General features: G+C 37.0%; 3 protein-coding genes across 4 annotated transcripts; 2 read left to right on the forward strand and 1 right to left on the reverse strand.

The window, feature by feature from the left end:
• The first annotated feature begins 30 nt into the window (after positions 1-30).
• rnasekb (ribonuclease, RNase K b) lies at positions 31-3,640 on the forward strand. The gene is made up of 3 exons (XM_051684664.1): positions 31-247; positions 2,526-2,608; positions 2,805-3,640. The coding sequence occupies exons 1-3, from the start codon at positions 170-172 to the stop codon at positions 2,947-2,949; spliced, it is 306 nt and encodes a 101-aa protein (XP_051540624.1). The 5' UTR covers positions 31-169; the 3' UTR covers positions 2,950-3,640.
• Positions 3,639-8,549, reverse strand: LOC127433042 (mediator of RNA polymerase II transcription subunit 11-like). Of its 2 annotated transcripts, none has more exons than XM_051684661.1 (3): positions 8,195-8,549; positions 4,257-4,387; positions 3,639-4,064 (listed from the first exon to the last, which is right to left on the reverse strand). In XM_051684661.1, exons 1-3 carry the CDS (start codon positions 8,307-8,309, stop codon positions 3,921-3,923), a joined length of 390 nt encoding a protein of 129 aa, XP_051540621.1. In that variant the 5' UTR covers positions 8,310-8,549; the 3' UTR covers positions 3,639-3,920. The 2 variants fall into 2 exon arrangements, with proteins under 2 accessions (XP_051540621.1, XP_051540622.1); XM_051684662.1 differs by lacking the exon at positions 8,195-8,549 and adding an exon at positions 7,428-8,141.
• A 558-nt stretch (positions 8,550-9,107) lies between these two features.
• Positions 9,108-14,442, forward strand: si:ch1073-143l10.2 (uncharacterized protein LOC565165 homolog). The gene is made up of 6 exons (XM_051684654.1): positions 9,108-9,423; positions 9,516-9,573; positions 10,289-10,376; positions 13,553-13,626; positions 13,716-13,967; positions 14,110-14,442. The coding sequence occupies exons 1-6, from the start codon at positions 9,336-9,338 to the stop codon at positions 14,231-14,233; spliced, it is 684 nt and encodes a 227-aa protein (XP_051540614.1). The 5' UTR covers positions 9,108-9,335; the 3' UTR covers positions 14,234-14,442.
• The last annotated feature ends 255 nt before the right edge of the window (positions 14,443-14,697 follow it).

The raw sequence follows: 14,697 nt of genomic DNA on the forward strand, positions 1-14,697 counted from the left end.
CGGTTATACTTACGGAAATACTCGAAACAACCCGAGTGTAGGCGAAATAGATCGATTCGCGTCGAGTGGGTTGAGAAGGCAAGAAGAGGCAGACTGTCACCTCGACTAAATGTAGCATCTTTCTCGCCCCAATTTCGAGAGAAAGAATCATTGGGCGATCTCGGATAAAATGCCATCGCTTTTATTCTGTGGGCCCAAACTGGCCGCCTGTGGCATCGTGTTGAGCATATGGGGAGTTGTTATGCTGGTAAGGATCATAATCTTCGTGACATTGCTTGCTAGCTGTAGCTAATGGGATTCATCACAACGACATGTATTTTACCAATATAATTATCGTAAATATATGTACATTTGGATTGTCATTGATTTAAATACATTAATCTGTTATATACATACATACACATACATACATACACACACACACACACACACACACACACATATATATATATATATATATATATATATATATATATATATATATACATATACATATGTATGTATGTATATGTATGTATGTATATACTCTGGCGGCCAAAAGTTTGGAATAATGTACAGATTTTGCTCTTATGGAAAGAAATTGGTACTTTTATTCTCCAAAGTGGCATTCAACTGATCACAATGTATAGTGAGGACATTAATAACGTGAAAATTTACTATTATAATTTGAAAAAAATATTCAGAACTTCTTAAACTTCAAAGATTTCTCATCAAAAAATCCTCCACGTGCAGCAATGACAGCTTTGCAGATCCTTGGCATTCCAGCTGTCAGTTTGTCCAGATACTCAGGTGACATTTCACCCCAAGCTTCCTGTAGCACTTGCCATAGATGTGGCTGTCTTGTTGGGCACTTCTCACGCACCTTACAGTCTAGCTGATCCCACAAAAGCTCAATGGGGTTAAGATCCATAACACTCTTTTCCAATTATCTGTGTCTGTGTTTCTTTGCCCACTCTAACCTTTTCTTTTTGTTTTTCTGTTTCAAAAGTGGTTTTTCTTTGCAGTTCTTCCCATAAGGCCTGCACCCCTGAGTCTCCTCTTTACTGTTGTATATGAAACTGGTGTTGAGCGGGTAGAATTCAATGAAGCTATCAGCTGAGGACATGTGAGGCGTCTATTTCTCAAACTAGAGACTCTGATGTACTTATCCTCTCGTTTAGTTGTACATCTGGCCTTCCACATCTCTTTCTGTCCTTGTTAGAGCCAGTTGTCCTTTGTCTTTGAAGACTGTAGTGTACACCTTTGTATGAAATATTCAGTTTTTTGGCAATTTCAATCATTGTATAGCCTTCATTCCTCAAGCAATGATTGACTGACGAGTTTCTAGAGAAAGCTGTTTCTTTTTGGTCATTTGTTTATCTAATATTGACCTTCAGACACGCCAGTCTATTGCATACTGTGGCAACTCAAAAACAAACACAAAGGCAATGTTAAGCTTCATTTAACAAACCAAATATCTTTCAACTGTGTTTGATATAATGGAAAGTGATTTTCTAGTACCAAATTAGCAATTTAGCATGATTACTCAAGGATGAGGCATGGAGTGATGGCTGCTGGAAATGGGGCTTGTCTAGGCTTGATCAAAATTGACTTTTTTCAAATAGTGATGGTGCTGTTTTTTACATCAGTAATGTCCTGACTATACTTTGTGATCAGTTGAATGCCACTTTGGTGAATTAAATTTACAATTTCCTTCTGAAACAGCAAAATCTGTACATTATTCCAAACTTTTGGCTGCCAGTGTATATGCGTACATTGATATGTTCAATTACTTAATACCCATTTATAAGCAGCCTGCATAGGGAACATCACTGCAGGTGTCAAAACCATTGCATGCAAAGGCATTATAATACATTATTGTCCCTCAGTCCTGTTTACCACCTTGATTTGACAATATAACAACATTCATATAATATAATTTTTAACTAACATATAATACAAATTTCTTAGGCTCTTTTAATCTTTTGTGTGTATGTATTTTGATCAGGGACTAAAAAACAGTTCAATCCAAGGAACGAAAACTGAAAATGAACTAATTGTTTCGCAGAACGTAACCAAAAACGGGAACAAAATCCCTTTATTGAAAATACATTACTTTATATAGGCTACTGTTTACCATGCATGTTATGATTTCTATCCTGAGAATTCCCCCAAATGGGAAAACATTTAATTGCTTATGTTTGCTTATTTTGAGCTTGTTTTTCAAAATAGTGTAGCTGTTATATCATCCACTCTTAGCACAGAGTACTGTCATTTTAAAAAGAAAGTTTTTAACCCTTCTTTTATTTTGTTCTAACCGGTTCCCATTTGGAAAAGAGGCTGCGGAACGCCAGAACGAAAAAATACTGTTTCTGCTCAGAACGAACCAAAATGAAAAACTTGTTTTTAGTCCCTGATTTTGATAGACATACAGTATATGGGGTGCCCTGTCATAATTATTAATTTCACTATGAATTAATTTCAAGATCTTAAAATGAAAGATTCATAGCAAAACATTGCAAAAAGTATTCTCCCCCCATTTTTAGTCTATGTTGGGGATCTTCTTCAGTGCAAAATCTGCTGTGCTGATCGAAGATGTTCCCTTCACAGAGGAAGACATCCGTGATGAGTGAGTTCCTCTAGTGTCATGTTCCATAGAACAGTCTGATCAAATATCTCTTAAAAGACAATTGACTTATGTATAGGCTATACTATATACAGTATATGGATGTATGTATGAATGAATCCATCTCATAACTACATTCACAGAGTGAGAATGCAAATGTTAACTCTGTAAAACACAATTTGCCTGTTATCTTCAACAGCAAGAATCCACCGCAGACAATTTATGGACTCTACAACCAAGTTGGCATCAACTGCTTCATCGCTGCTGCCATCTACGTAGGTGTCGGGGCGGTGTCTTTGTGTCAAGTTCGGCTTAACAAGCGCCAGGAGTACATGGTCACATAAACCTAGACAATTTCAGCATTACTATAACTATTCCTACTTTTGTGAAATCTCAGAAATCTAGGAATTTTTTTGTTTGTTTGTTTTTTAAATTGGTACATGTGGCAGTTTACCTTTGGCTCACAATTTTTTTCCCCAAAATCTGTTTACCTATACTGAAAAAGACATTAATATTACAATTAACAAAAGGTCCAATTATAATGTAGAAGATATAGTAAAGATGAGTAATACATGATGTGTGCATAAGTACTGTGTATGCATGTTATATGAAGCAAATTATTACTTAGTATTTTCCTGTAAAATTTGAGAACATTGTAGTTTTCTCTGTACATTCCCTGTCAAGTAAAACCGAACTGTATAAAAGAAATAATGCCATGAACCCAAAATTTAGCAGGGTGCAGCAAATGGTTGTCCCGTGATAAATAGCCTGAAAATCACTGGATGATACTGTGTGTCCCTATAATAGTAACTGGTGTTCATGTAGTATCTATGTGTGTATGGTGAATATTTATTTTTTACATTTCATTATTTAAGTGTTTGTGTGGTAAAAGATGATAATGTCTGTGATTTGATTTAAGTGTAACCTTCAACCCTTTTGCTGTATACTTGATATGACCACTAATGGATGAACAAGATAACAGAAAGTGAATGGAGAATCTATCCTCCTTTGAATAAAATACTGTGAGAAAAAAAACGTATTATTTTTCTTTTGGCAAAATTATACAAAAAGCAATAACAGGAAAATAGTACACATGTAACATTTCTCAAGACAAAATGCTCTGGTGCAATTTTACAACAAAGGATAGATGTATTTTAGTAAATCACCAGGTTGGTTGTCCGACTTTTCCTTACAATATGGAAACAGTGTGTGGCTTGGAGACTGTTTTCAAAAATATCTTGAAACAAGCTGTTTGACCTTTCCCATCACGTCTACTGCCAAATATTTCAAAGCAATGTTCCATTCAATACATGTTTTACGTCTGTGGATCGAGCATTATCTCACAGGTCCGTCCCAGCTCTCCCAGTTTAACACGGGGGTATTCTGCACGGTTAAGGGCCATCTGGCAGTCCTTTCTGGCTGAGTATGTTGATCCCTCATGAGGCTGACCTGTTGCCACCTTTACTCAAAGAACAAAAAAAGAAAGTTAGTACAGCACAGCGACAGATCATCTGGGTCTCTGTAGTGCCAGTCAAACAGCAGAAAGTTCAAAGATCTCAGACTGTTCAAAACAGTGCTGCCTTTTTCTTGTATAAATCTCCTCATATACAGTTCCTAGATTATATACCAGTGTGAGGGCATGTGGACACACCTGTGTCAGGTATCGGATCTGTGCACTGAGTTCACTTTCCACTCTGTTGATGGAGGTCTGAAACTGAATCAGCTGTCGATCTAATAAACTTGCACTGGACTTCTCTTTGGAAAGCTCTAGCATGATAGTTCCTGAAAGAGATAAAAAAATAAAAGTTTAATAACTTGGTTGATATTAGCATATTACTAATATCACTCCTAGAAATATCAGTGCAATAAATGTTATCCTTTTTTAATGAATAATGTATTAATTTAATTACTTCAAGACTTTGTAATACAATGAAAGCTAAATCAAAGGTCAGAAGTTGATAAAGATCTCAAACTTATTAGTCAAATAAAGTTGTATGAAGTGATAGAAATTAAAAAACTAGTTTAAACACGTGTCAAGTTCAAAGAACATTACTCTTTGCATCCAATTTGGTTTCATACATTTTTGAAACACATTTATAGCACTTTCTACATAAAAGGAAAATAATATTTGATGATGTCATGTGGTTTTACCAAATAAAAGATATTAAAATACTTTCCTTGCTCCCTGAATACACAAGAGTTTACACAATGTAATCATTAATTTTTAAAAAAAGTTTTCAAAAATATTTTAAAGAAACAAAAATTATTCTGACAAAAATAATGAATTGAGTCAAGAATATCAAGAAGTTTTCTCAGGGTTACACCAAATGACCTGAACAAAATATGCCTTTTCATGAAAAATATTATTGTTTTTTTTTTTACTTTACACAGTCTTGAGGGTCCAAAGGGGTCCTCTCTGTTTTACGTTTTTCTAATCTTTTTGGTCACATGACAACAAAATCATGTGACCAACATATTTGTTACACCAAGGACTTGATTTCATGGACAAAAGTATTTTTTTTATATCATTATACTTTTAAAACAAGATTGTTTCACTGATCATTTTTTAAATAAAAAAATAATAAAAGATTATTCTGCACTACTCATGCCAACATTTCTTTATTCAAAAATGTCATCTTTTGATGAAAAAATATATACATCTCCTGTGAAGTAGTAGTCAGGGCCATTTCTGAACATTCTGGGCAAGATCTGTATTGGTGCCCCCCTTTTGTTTGAGGTCCATGACAACGGCTTCCTCTTTGACGTGTCTGTTCTGTTTTCCCATTGTTTAAACACATGCTAGACAAATGTCTTTGATTTTCGCTCCGTGTCTCGCCGTTTCTTCAGCGTCTCTCGCGCAGGACCGGTATATTTTAAACACCATGTGAAGTTAAAAAGGCATGCTGAGACACCTGCGCTCTGTTTCATTCTTTGCGCTGCATCTAGATTTTTTTCAGCGCAGTTGTTACAAAGATTCAGCATTCTAAACAAGTTCAGGCTGCATAGAGGGGACTGTTGCATTGTTTCATATTATTCCAGAATGTTCTGCACCAAGTGAAGTTTCAGCGCATAAACAGTAAGGCAGTGTTTTTCCCCCTTCTGTTCTAGTGTACTGAGGGGCTGCCGTGCCTTGTTAAAACTGTATATGTTTACTGTTTCAGTACTGTTATGAATGTTGCCTGTATGCTTACATAAAATACAGCCTATTTCAACAGTACTTGCTAGGAGAAGAAATAAGATAGTAAGCAATTTCGGATTCGGGCTTAAAATCTGCCGGTATCGTTCGGGTCTTGGGTATGGGTCGGGTTTGGGTTTCATTTTAAGGCCCATGCAGACCTCTACAGGGCAAAATGGAAAGACACATCAACTGTAGCTCTTTAACACATCTGTGCTGCTCTTACACTTTAGTTTAGAATGGCACGAAACAGTGAAGCGTCCAAGTGATGATGGTGTGAGACATCATACTAATGGAACGTCTCGTCCAATCAGATTCGAGGACCGGAACTAACTGTTGTATAAATAAAATTATATATAATTTTAGCGTGTTACGATAAGTCAACATTTGCAGATACCATACAAATGAACAAAGAGAAGCGTAAACGGATACCTGTCACTATATTGTCCGTGTCTTCTATTATAAAACATCAATGTTTTAGTAGTAAACTCAACTGTTTAGTGTAAATCATGTTTAAGATTAGCGGACAGGCTGTCAACTCATTACTTGATAAGATGTTTCCTCACAAAAGCAGCATAAAGCATCTTCTTCACTGACACCCATTTAAAAAGAACGGCCTCTTGACTCCTCGTCAATGTATTGCCCTAGAATGTCTATGGGACCGCCGTATTAGGCATTTTGTAGCTTACCTTGTAGACTCACCTTGACAGAAGGGCTCTGGTTATACTACATGACATTGTTTACTTTAAGACCCAGACAACCCAGAAATTACTTTGAACACAGCAATTGAAAACATGCTCATCATAGAAGAGGTGTATTAAAGTTATTGTTCTGTGTGAATTGCATTTTTTTATATATTTTTGAATGACGTAGGCTAACGCCAGGTTCACATATCCTCCGTGAGCGTGGCATGAGGGAGTTATCCAAAACCAACTGTGAAAAAGTATTTGCCTAAATCCCCAAATCTATGAAACGGCATTAATAATGAGGTTCAACTGGACTAGACACACCCAGGCCTAATTACTGCCAGCCCTGTTCAATCAAATCAACACCTAAATAGAACTTTTTCAGCAGCATGAAGTTGGCTAAAATGTCACACTATGCCAAGGTTGAAAGAAATTCAAGAAATTATGAGGAAAAAGGTGAATGAAATATATCAGTCTGGTAAGGGTTACAAAGCTATTTCAAAGGCTCTGGGACTCCAAAGAACCACAGTGAGAGACATTATCTCAAAATGGAGAAAACTTGGCACAGTAGTGAACCTTCCCAGAAGTGGCTGACCTTCCAAAATTTCTCCAAGAGCACAGCGACAACTCATCCAGGAAGTCACAAAAAAGCCAAGGACAACATCCAAGGAACTGTAGAACTCTCTCGCATCAATAAAGGTCACTGTTCACGACTCCATTATCAGAAAGACACTGGCCAAAAACGCCATCCATGGAAGAGTGGCGAGGCGAAAACCACTGCTAACCCAGAAGAACATTAAGGCTTGTCTGAATTTTGCCAAAACACACCTTGATGATCCTCAAACCTTTTGGGAGAATGTTCTGTGGACTGATGAGTCGAAAGTGGAACTGTTTGGAAGACAGGGGTCCCGTTATATCTGGCGTAAATCAAACACAGAATTCCACAAAAAGATCATCATACCTACGGTCAAGCATGGTGGTGCTAGCGTGATGGTGTGGGGGTGCTTTGCTGCTTCAGGGCCAGGGTGACTTGCAGTAATTGAGGGACACATGAATTCTGCTCTCTAATAGAAAATCCTAAATGAGAATGTCCGGTCACAGTCCGTGAGTTGAAGCTCAAGCGCAACTGGAATATGCAAGACAATTATCCAAAGCATAGGAGTATGTCCACCTCTGAATGGCTCAAAAGAAGCAAAATTAAAGTTTTGGAGTGGCCTAGTCAAAGTCTTGACTTGAACCCGATTGAGATGCTGTGGCAGGACCTTAAACGGGCAATTCATGCTCGAAAACCCCAATGTGGCTGAACTAAAGCAGTTCTGCCTAGAAGAGTGGACCAAAATTCCACCACAGCGTTGTGAAAGACTGATCTCCAGTTATCGGAAGCGTTTCATTGCAGTTGTTGCTGCTAAAAGTGGCACAACCAGCTATTAAGTTTAAGGGGGCAGTTTTCACATGGGTGATACAGGTGTTGGATAGCTTTTTTGCTTCAATAATATATATGAAAAATGTATTTTGTTTACTTAGGTTGCCTTTGTTCTATGTTATATCTCGTCTGAAGATCTAAAACAATTTAGTATGAAAAATACACAAAAATAGAACAAATAGAAACTTTTTCGCAGCACTGTATATACACAGAATGGCAAAAGGTCCAGCAGTTTATTAATTCTTTCCTTTATTAAATTATTTTATTGAGTTTACTTGCATGCAGACATATAAATTGTAGTATACCATAGGTTCGGCTTTTGTGTCTTTTCCATAATCTCCTGACTATTTTAGTGTTGTACTGCACCCAGTGAACCCGGCGTAATAGATCCGGACAAAAAATGAAATTATATTTATGCATGACTTCACACACTAAAACTAATGGTAAACATAGTTATTTGTTTGTTTGTTTTTTGTCAAAATACCACTGCTAAAAACACAACATTTGGTAAATTGGTATAGCCCACCACAGTCAAAAAAAATAAAAATAATAATTAAACAAAATAACTATCAAATATTAAACCGTTTTAGTTCGGTAGAGTTGGAAATATATTCACAGATTCGAACTTCCCGGATCAATAACGCATAAGCGAAACGTTAAAACACAAACGACGCCTCTTTCCAACCGTAGTAAGGTAGAAAACAAGCTACAACCTAATTTTCGAGATGGACCAATAACATTGGTCTCTACGTGCAGTCAGCTGTGAGACTAGTGCGCAGGGACCGTCTAAAAAGTGCAACACCGAAAAGCGATACTACAAATATATTCAATAAATTCACTCTTATACAGTGAAGTGTCACCAAAATCACGTCACACATCAATGGTCTGCTGCTGATTATACTACAACAATTTTTCTCTGCAGCACTAAAGCGATCTCTTTCTCAACAGCCTCCAGTGCTCTCAACCTGTCATTAGCCATTCCAACCACACAACCTACAGAGAGATGTGTAAAAACAAATTAAGACAGCGCTAACCTCTTATCGACTGCAGTACAGCATGACAATTTGATAAACACAAGTAAGATAACAGCTAATCGTTCATAAAATAATTCAAAGATACTTACATCTCGACTACAGCCAGAAGGCTAAATTTGACTAGATTTTCCACTGAAACTAATCACATATAACAGTTATGGAGCTAGAGTACGGCAGCCGCAGAAGGTCAAAATACTCGTTTTAAATGGAACGCGAATCCTGCCGCCTGCCACAGAAAACAAAACATGGATGGTGTTTAATCAGTAGTTATTGCTATTTGCGCACGATCTGGAGGAAGTTTCTGGCAATAATGAGTTGTTTATAGCTGGACTCAATATTTAAGATTAAAAACCTGTCGGAAAATACATTAGAAAAGAGTGTGAAATTGGTAGTTTGAGCTCCAAACCAGATTATGGAGTCTTGGAAAAGTCACGTGCGAGCAGAGCTGTATAACAGAGACTTTAGGCAGAGAGATTCTTTCTCGGGACTCTTTGACAAGGGTGAGTATCATTATAGAGAGTGTAAATTTTATACAAAGACGCAAAAACTATTCTCTCAATAATGGATGCACAAATGCCCTGCACCCTAACAGTTGCCAGTTTGGAGGAGATGCTGGACTTTCACATTAAACTCTGGGAGGAGAGGTGCAGGTAGGGCACAAAATGCTTTTTTTTTTTTTTTTTATTATTATTATAAGTTTGTATTTGTTTACTTATTGAAAGAGTTGAAATTAGTTAAGTATTATCTATATTTAGGGAATATTTTGGGTTCAGTACAAGTTAAGCTCAGTCAGCAGCATTTGTGGCATAATGTTGATTACCACAAAAATTTATTTTGACTCATCCCTCAGAATTTTGAGGCTTATCATTTTATAAAAGTACTTACATTGTTTTTCCGTTAAAAAATGTGTATTATTTGAGCTGTAAAGATGTTTCAATCATTTGTACTGTTGTTTATGGCTTATGGTATTATGGCAGTAGTCATTGCAAAGGAATTGTAAAATTGGATATAACTACTCAGAAAAGTTTAGTATGTTATTTTATCACTGTAAAATCATGTTAACTCGCATATTGTTTAACTTGCATATTTGTCTTGTGGCTATACTTCTGAAACAGTGAGTATTTTAACATTTACTGATTGGCCCCATTCACTTTCATTGTAAGTGCCTCACTGTAACCAAGAATTTTGTTTTTAATTGTAATTTTTTAAGAAAAATGAGAGACGAGTCGAAATACATTTTTGCAGTAATCAGCATTATACCACAATGCTGTCAATTTAGCTTAACTTGTATTGAATCCGGAATATTCCTTCAAGCGTTATGGTCTTGCCTTACATGCCGTTGTTTGCTGTTATACTTTGAATCAGTTCTAAAGAAGATGAAAGATCTAGATGGCCAGATGAAAGTGGCACCCTTTACCTGCGAGTGAATGAAGTAGAGTTTCTAAATGAACAGGTGAGAGAAATATTCAGAACCATAAACATCACTGATTAACTTAATTGATGACAGTTGTACTTTTGAAGTCTTAATATACAAAAAAAGATATTTTCCTCACCAGATCTAGAGCTGAACACATTACACAAAACTCCATGTTTAATGCATAGCATGGTAGTAACTTAAATTTAAAAAGTTTTTTGAGAAATTAGTTTGTTTGCTTTTTACTTTATCATTCTATCTCTGATCACATCAACTGTTTATTTCAGATTTGTTATTTTTATTTATTTATTTTTTTTTTGCATTTTCAACAATTAGCGGTCGACTGATATGGGGTTTTCAAAGACTGATACCCAAATCTAGAGAGCAGAGTGTCTGATGGCTGATACAATGCTGATATATACATACAGTTGGAGTCAGAAGTTTACATACACTTAGGTTGAAATCATTAAAACAAATTATTATTTTTTTTTTTTTTTTTTTTGTTATTAACATTTTTATTGATTCATAAATTAACACAAAAAATACAACATCATCTATATAATGAATCAAACACTTTAAACATTAAACCCCCACTATATCCCCTCCCCCTACCAAACTCTCAACCCACCCTGACCCCCCCCCCCCCCCACGAACACCCCTGTGGTCAATAGAATATAGACACACACACACACAAAACTAAAACAACAACACAAAATAACATACAATAATCAAGTATAATAAAAAAAAAATAATAATAATAAATTCTAAATTACTTCCTCCACTGCCCCACCTCGAGATTCCCTCAAATATGCTAACTAATTGCCCCATTTCTTATTGTAAGATTCCCTAACCCCCATCCTAATGCTCGACCCCTCCTCGAAGGCAGCCACCCTCCCCATCTCCGCGCACCACTCCGGAGGGTGCTCCATCCGACTTCCAACTCCTCAAAATAACCTGCCTACCAATCATCACACTGGTCAAAACCCAGTCCTTCATGTACTTATCTACCAAATCCATGACCTCCCTATCTCCCAAAATACAGAGTCTGGGGCAGAACGAGACCTGAGTGCCCAACACATCACACACAAAACTTTGCACCTTCAGCCAAAATTCTTGGATCTTAAGGCACCCCCAAAAAACATGGATGGTGTCTCCATCTTCAGTATGGCATTGCCAGCAGATGGATGTGTCCTTAAGACCAATAAAACTAATTTTTTAACCATTCCACAGATTTCAAATATAGCAAACTAGTTTTGGCATGTCATTTAGGACACCTAATTTGTGCATGACATGAGTAATTTTTCCAACAATTGTTTACAGACAGATTGTTTCACTTTTAATGGACTATATCACAATTCCAGTGGGTCAGAAGTTTACATACACTAAGTTAACTGTGCCTTTAAACAGCTAGGAAAATTCCAGAAAATTATGTCAAGCCTTTAGGCAATTAATGTCAGATAGGCTAATTGGAGTCAATTGGAGGTGTACCTGTGGATGTATTTTAAGGTCTACCTTCACACTCCGTGCCTCTTTGCTGGACATCATGGGAAAATCAAAATAAATCAGCCAAGACCTCAGACAAAAAATTGTGGACCTCCACAATTCTGGTTCATCCTTGGGAGCAATTTCCAAACACCTGAAGGTACCACGTTCATCTGTACAAACAATAGTATGCAAGTATAAACACCATGGGACCACGCAGCCATCATACTGCTTAGGAAGTAGATGCATTCTGTCTCCTAGAGATTAACGTAGTTTGGTGTGAAAAGTGCAAATCAATCCTAGAACAAGAGCAAAGGACCTTGTGAAGATGCTGGAGGAAACAGGTGGACAAGTATCTATATCCACAGTAAAATAAGTCCTATATTGACGTAACCTGACAGGCTGCTCAGCAAGGAAGAAGCCACTGCTCCAAAACTGCCATAAAATAGCCAGACTACAGTTTGCAAGTGCATATGGGGACAAAGATTTTACTTTTTGGAGAAATGTCCTCTGGTCTAATGAAACAAAAATTTAACTGTTTGGCCATAATGACAATCATTATGTTTGGAGGAAAAAGGGTGAGGCTTGCAAGCTGAAGAACACCATCCCAACCGTGAAGCATGGGGGTGGCAGCATCATGTTGTGGGGGTGCTTTGCTCAAAATAGATGGCATCATTAGGAAGGAAAATTATGTGGATATATTGAAGCAACATCTCAAGACATCAGCCAGGAAGTTAAAGCTAGTTCGCAAATGGGTCTTCCAAATGGACAATGACCCTAAGAATACCTCCAAAGTTGTGGAAAAATGGCTTAAGGACAACAAAGTCAAGGTATTGGAGTGGCCATCACAAAGCCCTGACCTCAATCCGATGGAAAATTTGTGGGCAGAACTGAAAAAGCATGTGCGAGCAAGGAGGCTTACAAACCTGACTCAGTTACACCAGTTCTGTCTGGAGGAATGGGCTGAAATTCCAGCAATTTATTGTGAGAAGCTTGTGGAAGGCTACCTAAAATGTTTGACCCAAGCTAAACAATTTAAAGGCAATGCTACCAAATACTAACAAAGTGTATGTAAACTTCTGACCCACTAGGAATGTGATGAAAGAAATAAAAGCTGAAATAAATAATTTTCTCTACTATTATTCTAAAATTTTACATTATTAAAATAAAGTAGTGATCCTAACTGACCGATGATTAAATGTCAGGAATTGTGAAAAACTGAGTTTAAATGTATTTGGTTAAGGTGTATATAAACTTTTGACTTCAACTGTAATACAACTTAATGACAGCAAATGAGATGTACATAAAATTGCTGAGATGAAAGTAACAGTTTAATTTACGATCAGTGTCGGATAATGGACTGCATGTAATCTGGTGTGTGCAATTAGATAACACGTAATTTGCAATATAGATTACATTACATTTTATAAATCTGTGTTTGTGGAGTGTAAATTCATCCTCAATACATTTAAACTGAGATTCATCAGAGCTAAAGATTAGATTACCTTTAAAGGGCCATCTAAAAGATTAGGTTACTGATTACAATTTTAGTTGTGTAATTGTAATCAGTACTAGATTACTTTCAGAAGTAATCTACACAACACTGTTTGCAATAAACCCAAAATGGTCAAATTCCGGCTGTTTAACCAGCCTGGCCGATAAAGTTAGTCTGTCACTACTAACCATAAAATACACTTCCACTGCAACTGTGTGTTGGTGATTTTCTTCTTAAGATGAAGCAGAGAGTCTCAGAGCTGACCAGCAGACTATACCTGAAGGAGGCGGAGTTACAATATTGTCACTCCCAGTAGGTCAACATACAATGACATCTTAAAAATGATCATGAAATCATTAAAACAAGCGGTCTTTATTGAGTTCTACATCTTACTGCTGTAGAGTTGCCCGCTACAGGACTGAAGCGGTCCTGTTGGCCCAGGGAGCTTGTTCACTGAAGGCTGATCTAGAAGCATACGAGTATAAACTGGAGTGTCAATCAAAAGAACTGACAGTGCTGAGACTGGAGCACAGGGCATTGAGGGAGGAGCTCACTGCCACAAACCTACAAAAGGAGCAGCTTCTAGACCGCTGGTTAGAGGAGAAAAAACAGGAGGCAGAGAGGATTAATAGGCACAATGCAATACAAGAAAGGTGAAAGGAACATTTTGTAATATTCATGGCATGCAGTATCGCATTTTTGAAAAACTCTTTACAGCTAAGTTGATTCTTAAATGGAACTGAACCTACATCATTGAAATACAGTAGTTCAGTTTGTTCTGTTTTTGTACACCAGATGGCAGCGTCTGGCTGGTCGACTGAAGAGGCGTCCCCGTGGCGGATCTCGTCCACCATATCCACCCAACATTACCTCAGATATCAAACCCACCGATGCTAAAGATCAGCACCCTCCTTCTTAAAACATACTTTTACAGACCTTTTCTTGTAAATGTAATTTTAGGCTGTTTTTGAAGGGTTATCTACACTCTAGGGAACTGTTTTAGTATAAGCATTTCAGAAATGAGAGAAAACGGTTAAATAATACCTGAGTAAACACTTTCTTTTTAAAACGTTCAGTAATAAAGTTTATTTTTAAAGGGCTAGTTCACCCAAAAATGAAAAATCTCTCATTTTTACTCACCCTTATGCCGTCCCAGATGTGTATGACTTTCTTTCTTCTGCAGAACACAAACATTTTTTTAGAAGAATATCTCAGCTCTGTAGGTCCATTCAGTGTAAGTGAATTGTGACTACAACATTGAAGCTCCCAAAAGCATATAAATGCAGCATAAAAAGAATCCATTTGACTCCAGTCGGTAAATCCAAGTTTTCAGAAGTGATATGATAAGTGTGGGTGAGAAACAGAACAATATTTAAGTCCTTT

This window comes from Myxocyprinus asiaticus, chromosome 42 (genome assembly GCF_019703515.2).
Source record: "Myxocyprinus asiaticus isolate MX2 ecotype Aquarium Trade chromosome 42, UBuf_Myxa_2, whole genome shotgun sequence".
Classification (NCBI taxonomy): Eukaryota; Metazoa; Chordata; class Actinopteri; order Cypriniformes; family Catostomidae; genus Myxocyprinus; species Myxocyprinus asiaticus.

Coding starts and splice junctions, on each gene's coding strand:
- rnasekb (XM_051684664.1), top strand. CDS start 170: ATGCCATCGCTTTTATTCTGTGGGCCCAAACTGGCCGCCTGTGGCATC. Junction 248..2,525: donor TATGGGGAGTTGTTATGCTG/GTAAGGATCATA, acceptor CCCCATTTTTAG/TCTATGTTGGGGATCTTCTT. Junction 2,609..2,804: donor GAGGAAGACATCCGTGATGA/GTGAGTTCCTCT, acceptor TATCTTCAACAG/CAAGAATCCACCGCAGACAA.
- LOC127433042 (XM_051684661.1), bottom strand. CDS start 8,309: ATGCATAAATATAATTTCATTTTTTGTCCGGATCTATTACGCCGGGTT. Junction 4,388..8,194: donor ACACAAAAGCCGAACCTATG/GTATACTACAAT, acceptor TATCTCTTTCAG/GAACTATCATGCTAGAGCTT. Junction 4,065..4,256: donor AGATCCGATACCTGACACAG/GTGTGTCCACAT, acceptor CTTTGAGTAAAG/GTGGCAACAGGTCAGCCTCA.
- si:ch1073-143l10.2 (XM_051684654.1), top strand. CDS start 9,336: ATGGAGTCTTGGAAAAGTCACGTGCGAGCAGAGCTGTATAACAGAGAC. Junction 9,424..9,515: donor CTCGGGACTCTTTGACAAGG/GTGAGTATCATT, acceptor GCACCCTAACAG/TTGCCAGTTTGGAGGAGATG. Junction 9,574..10,288: donor CTCTGGGAGGAGAGGTGCAG/GTAGGGCACAAA, acceptor ACTTTGAATCAG/TTCTAAAGAAGATGAAAGAT.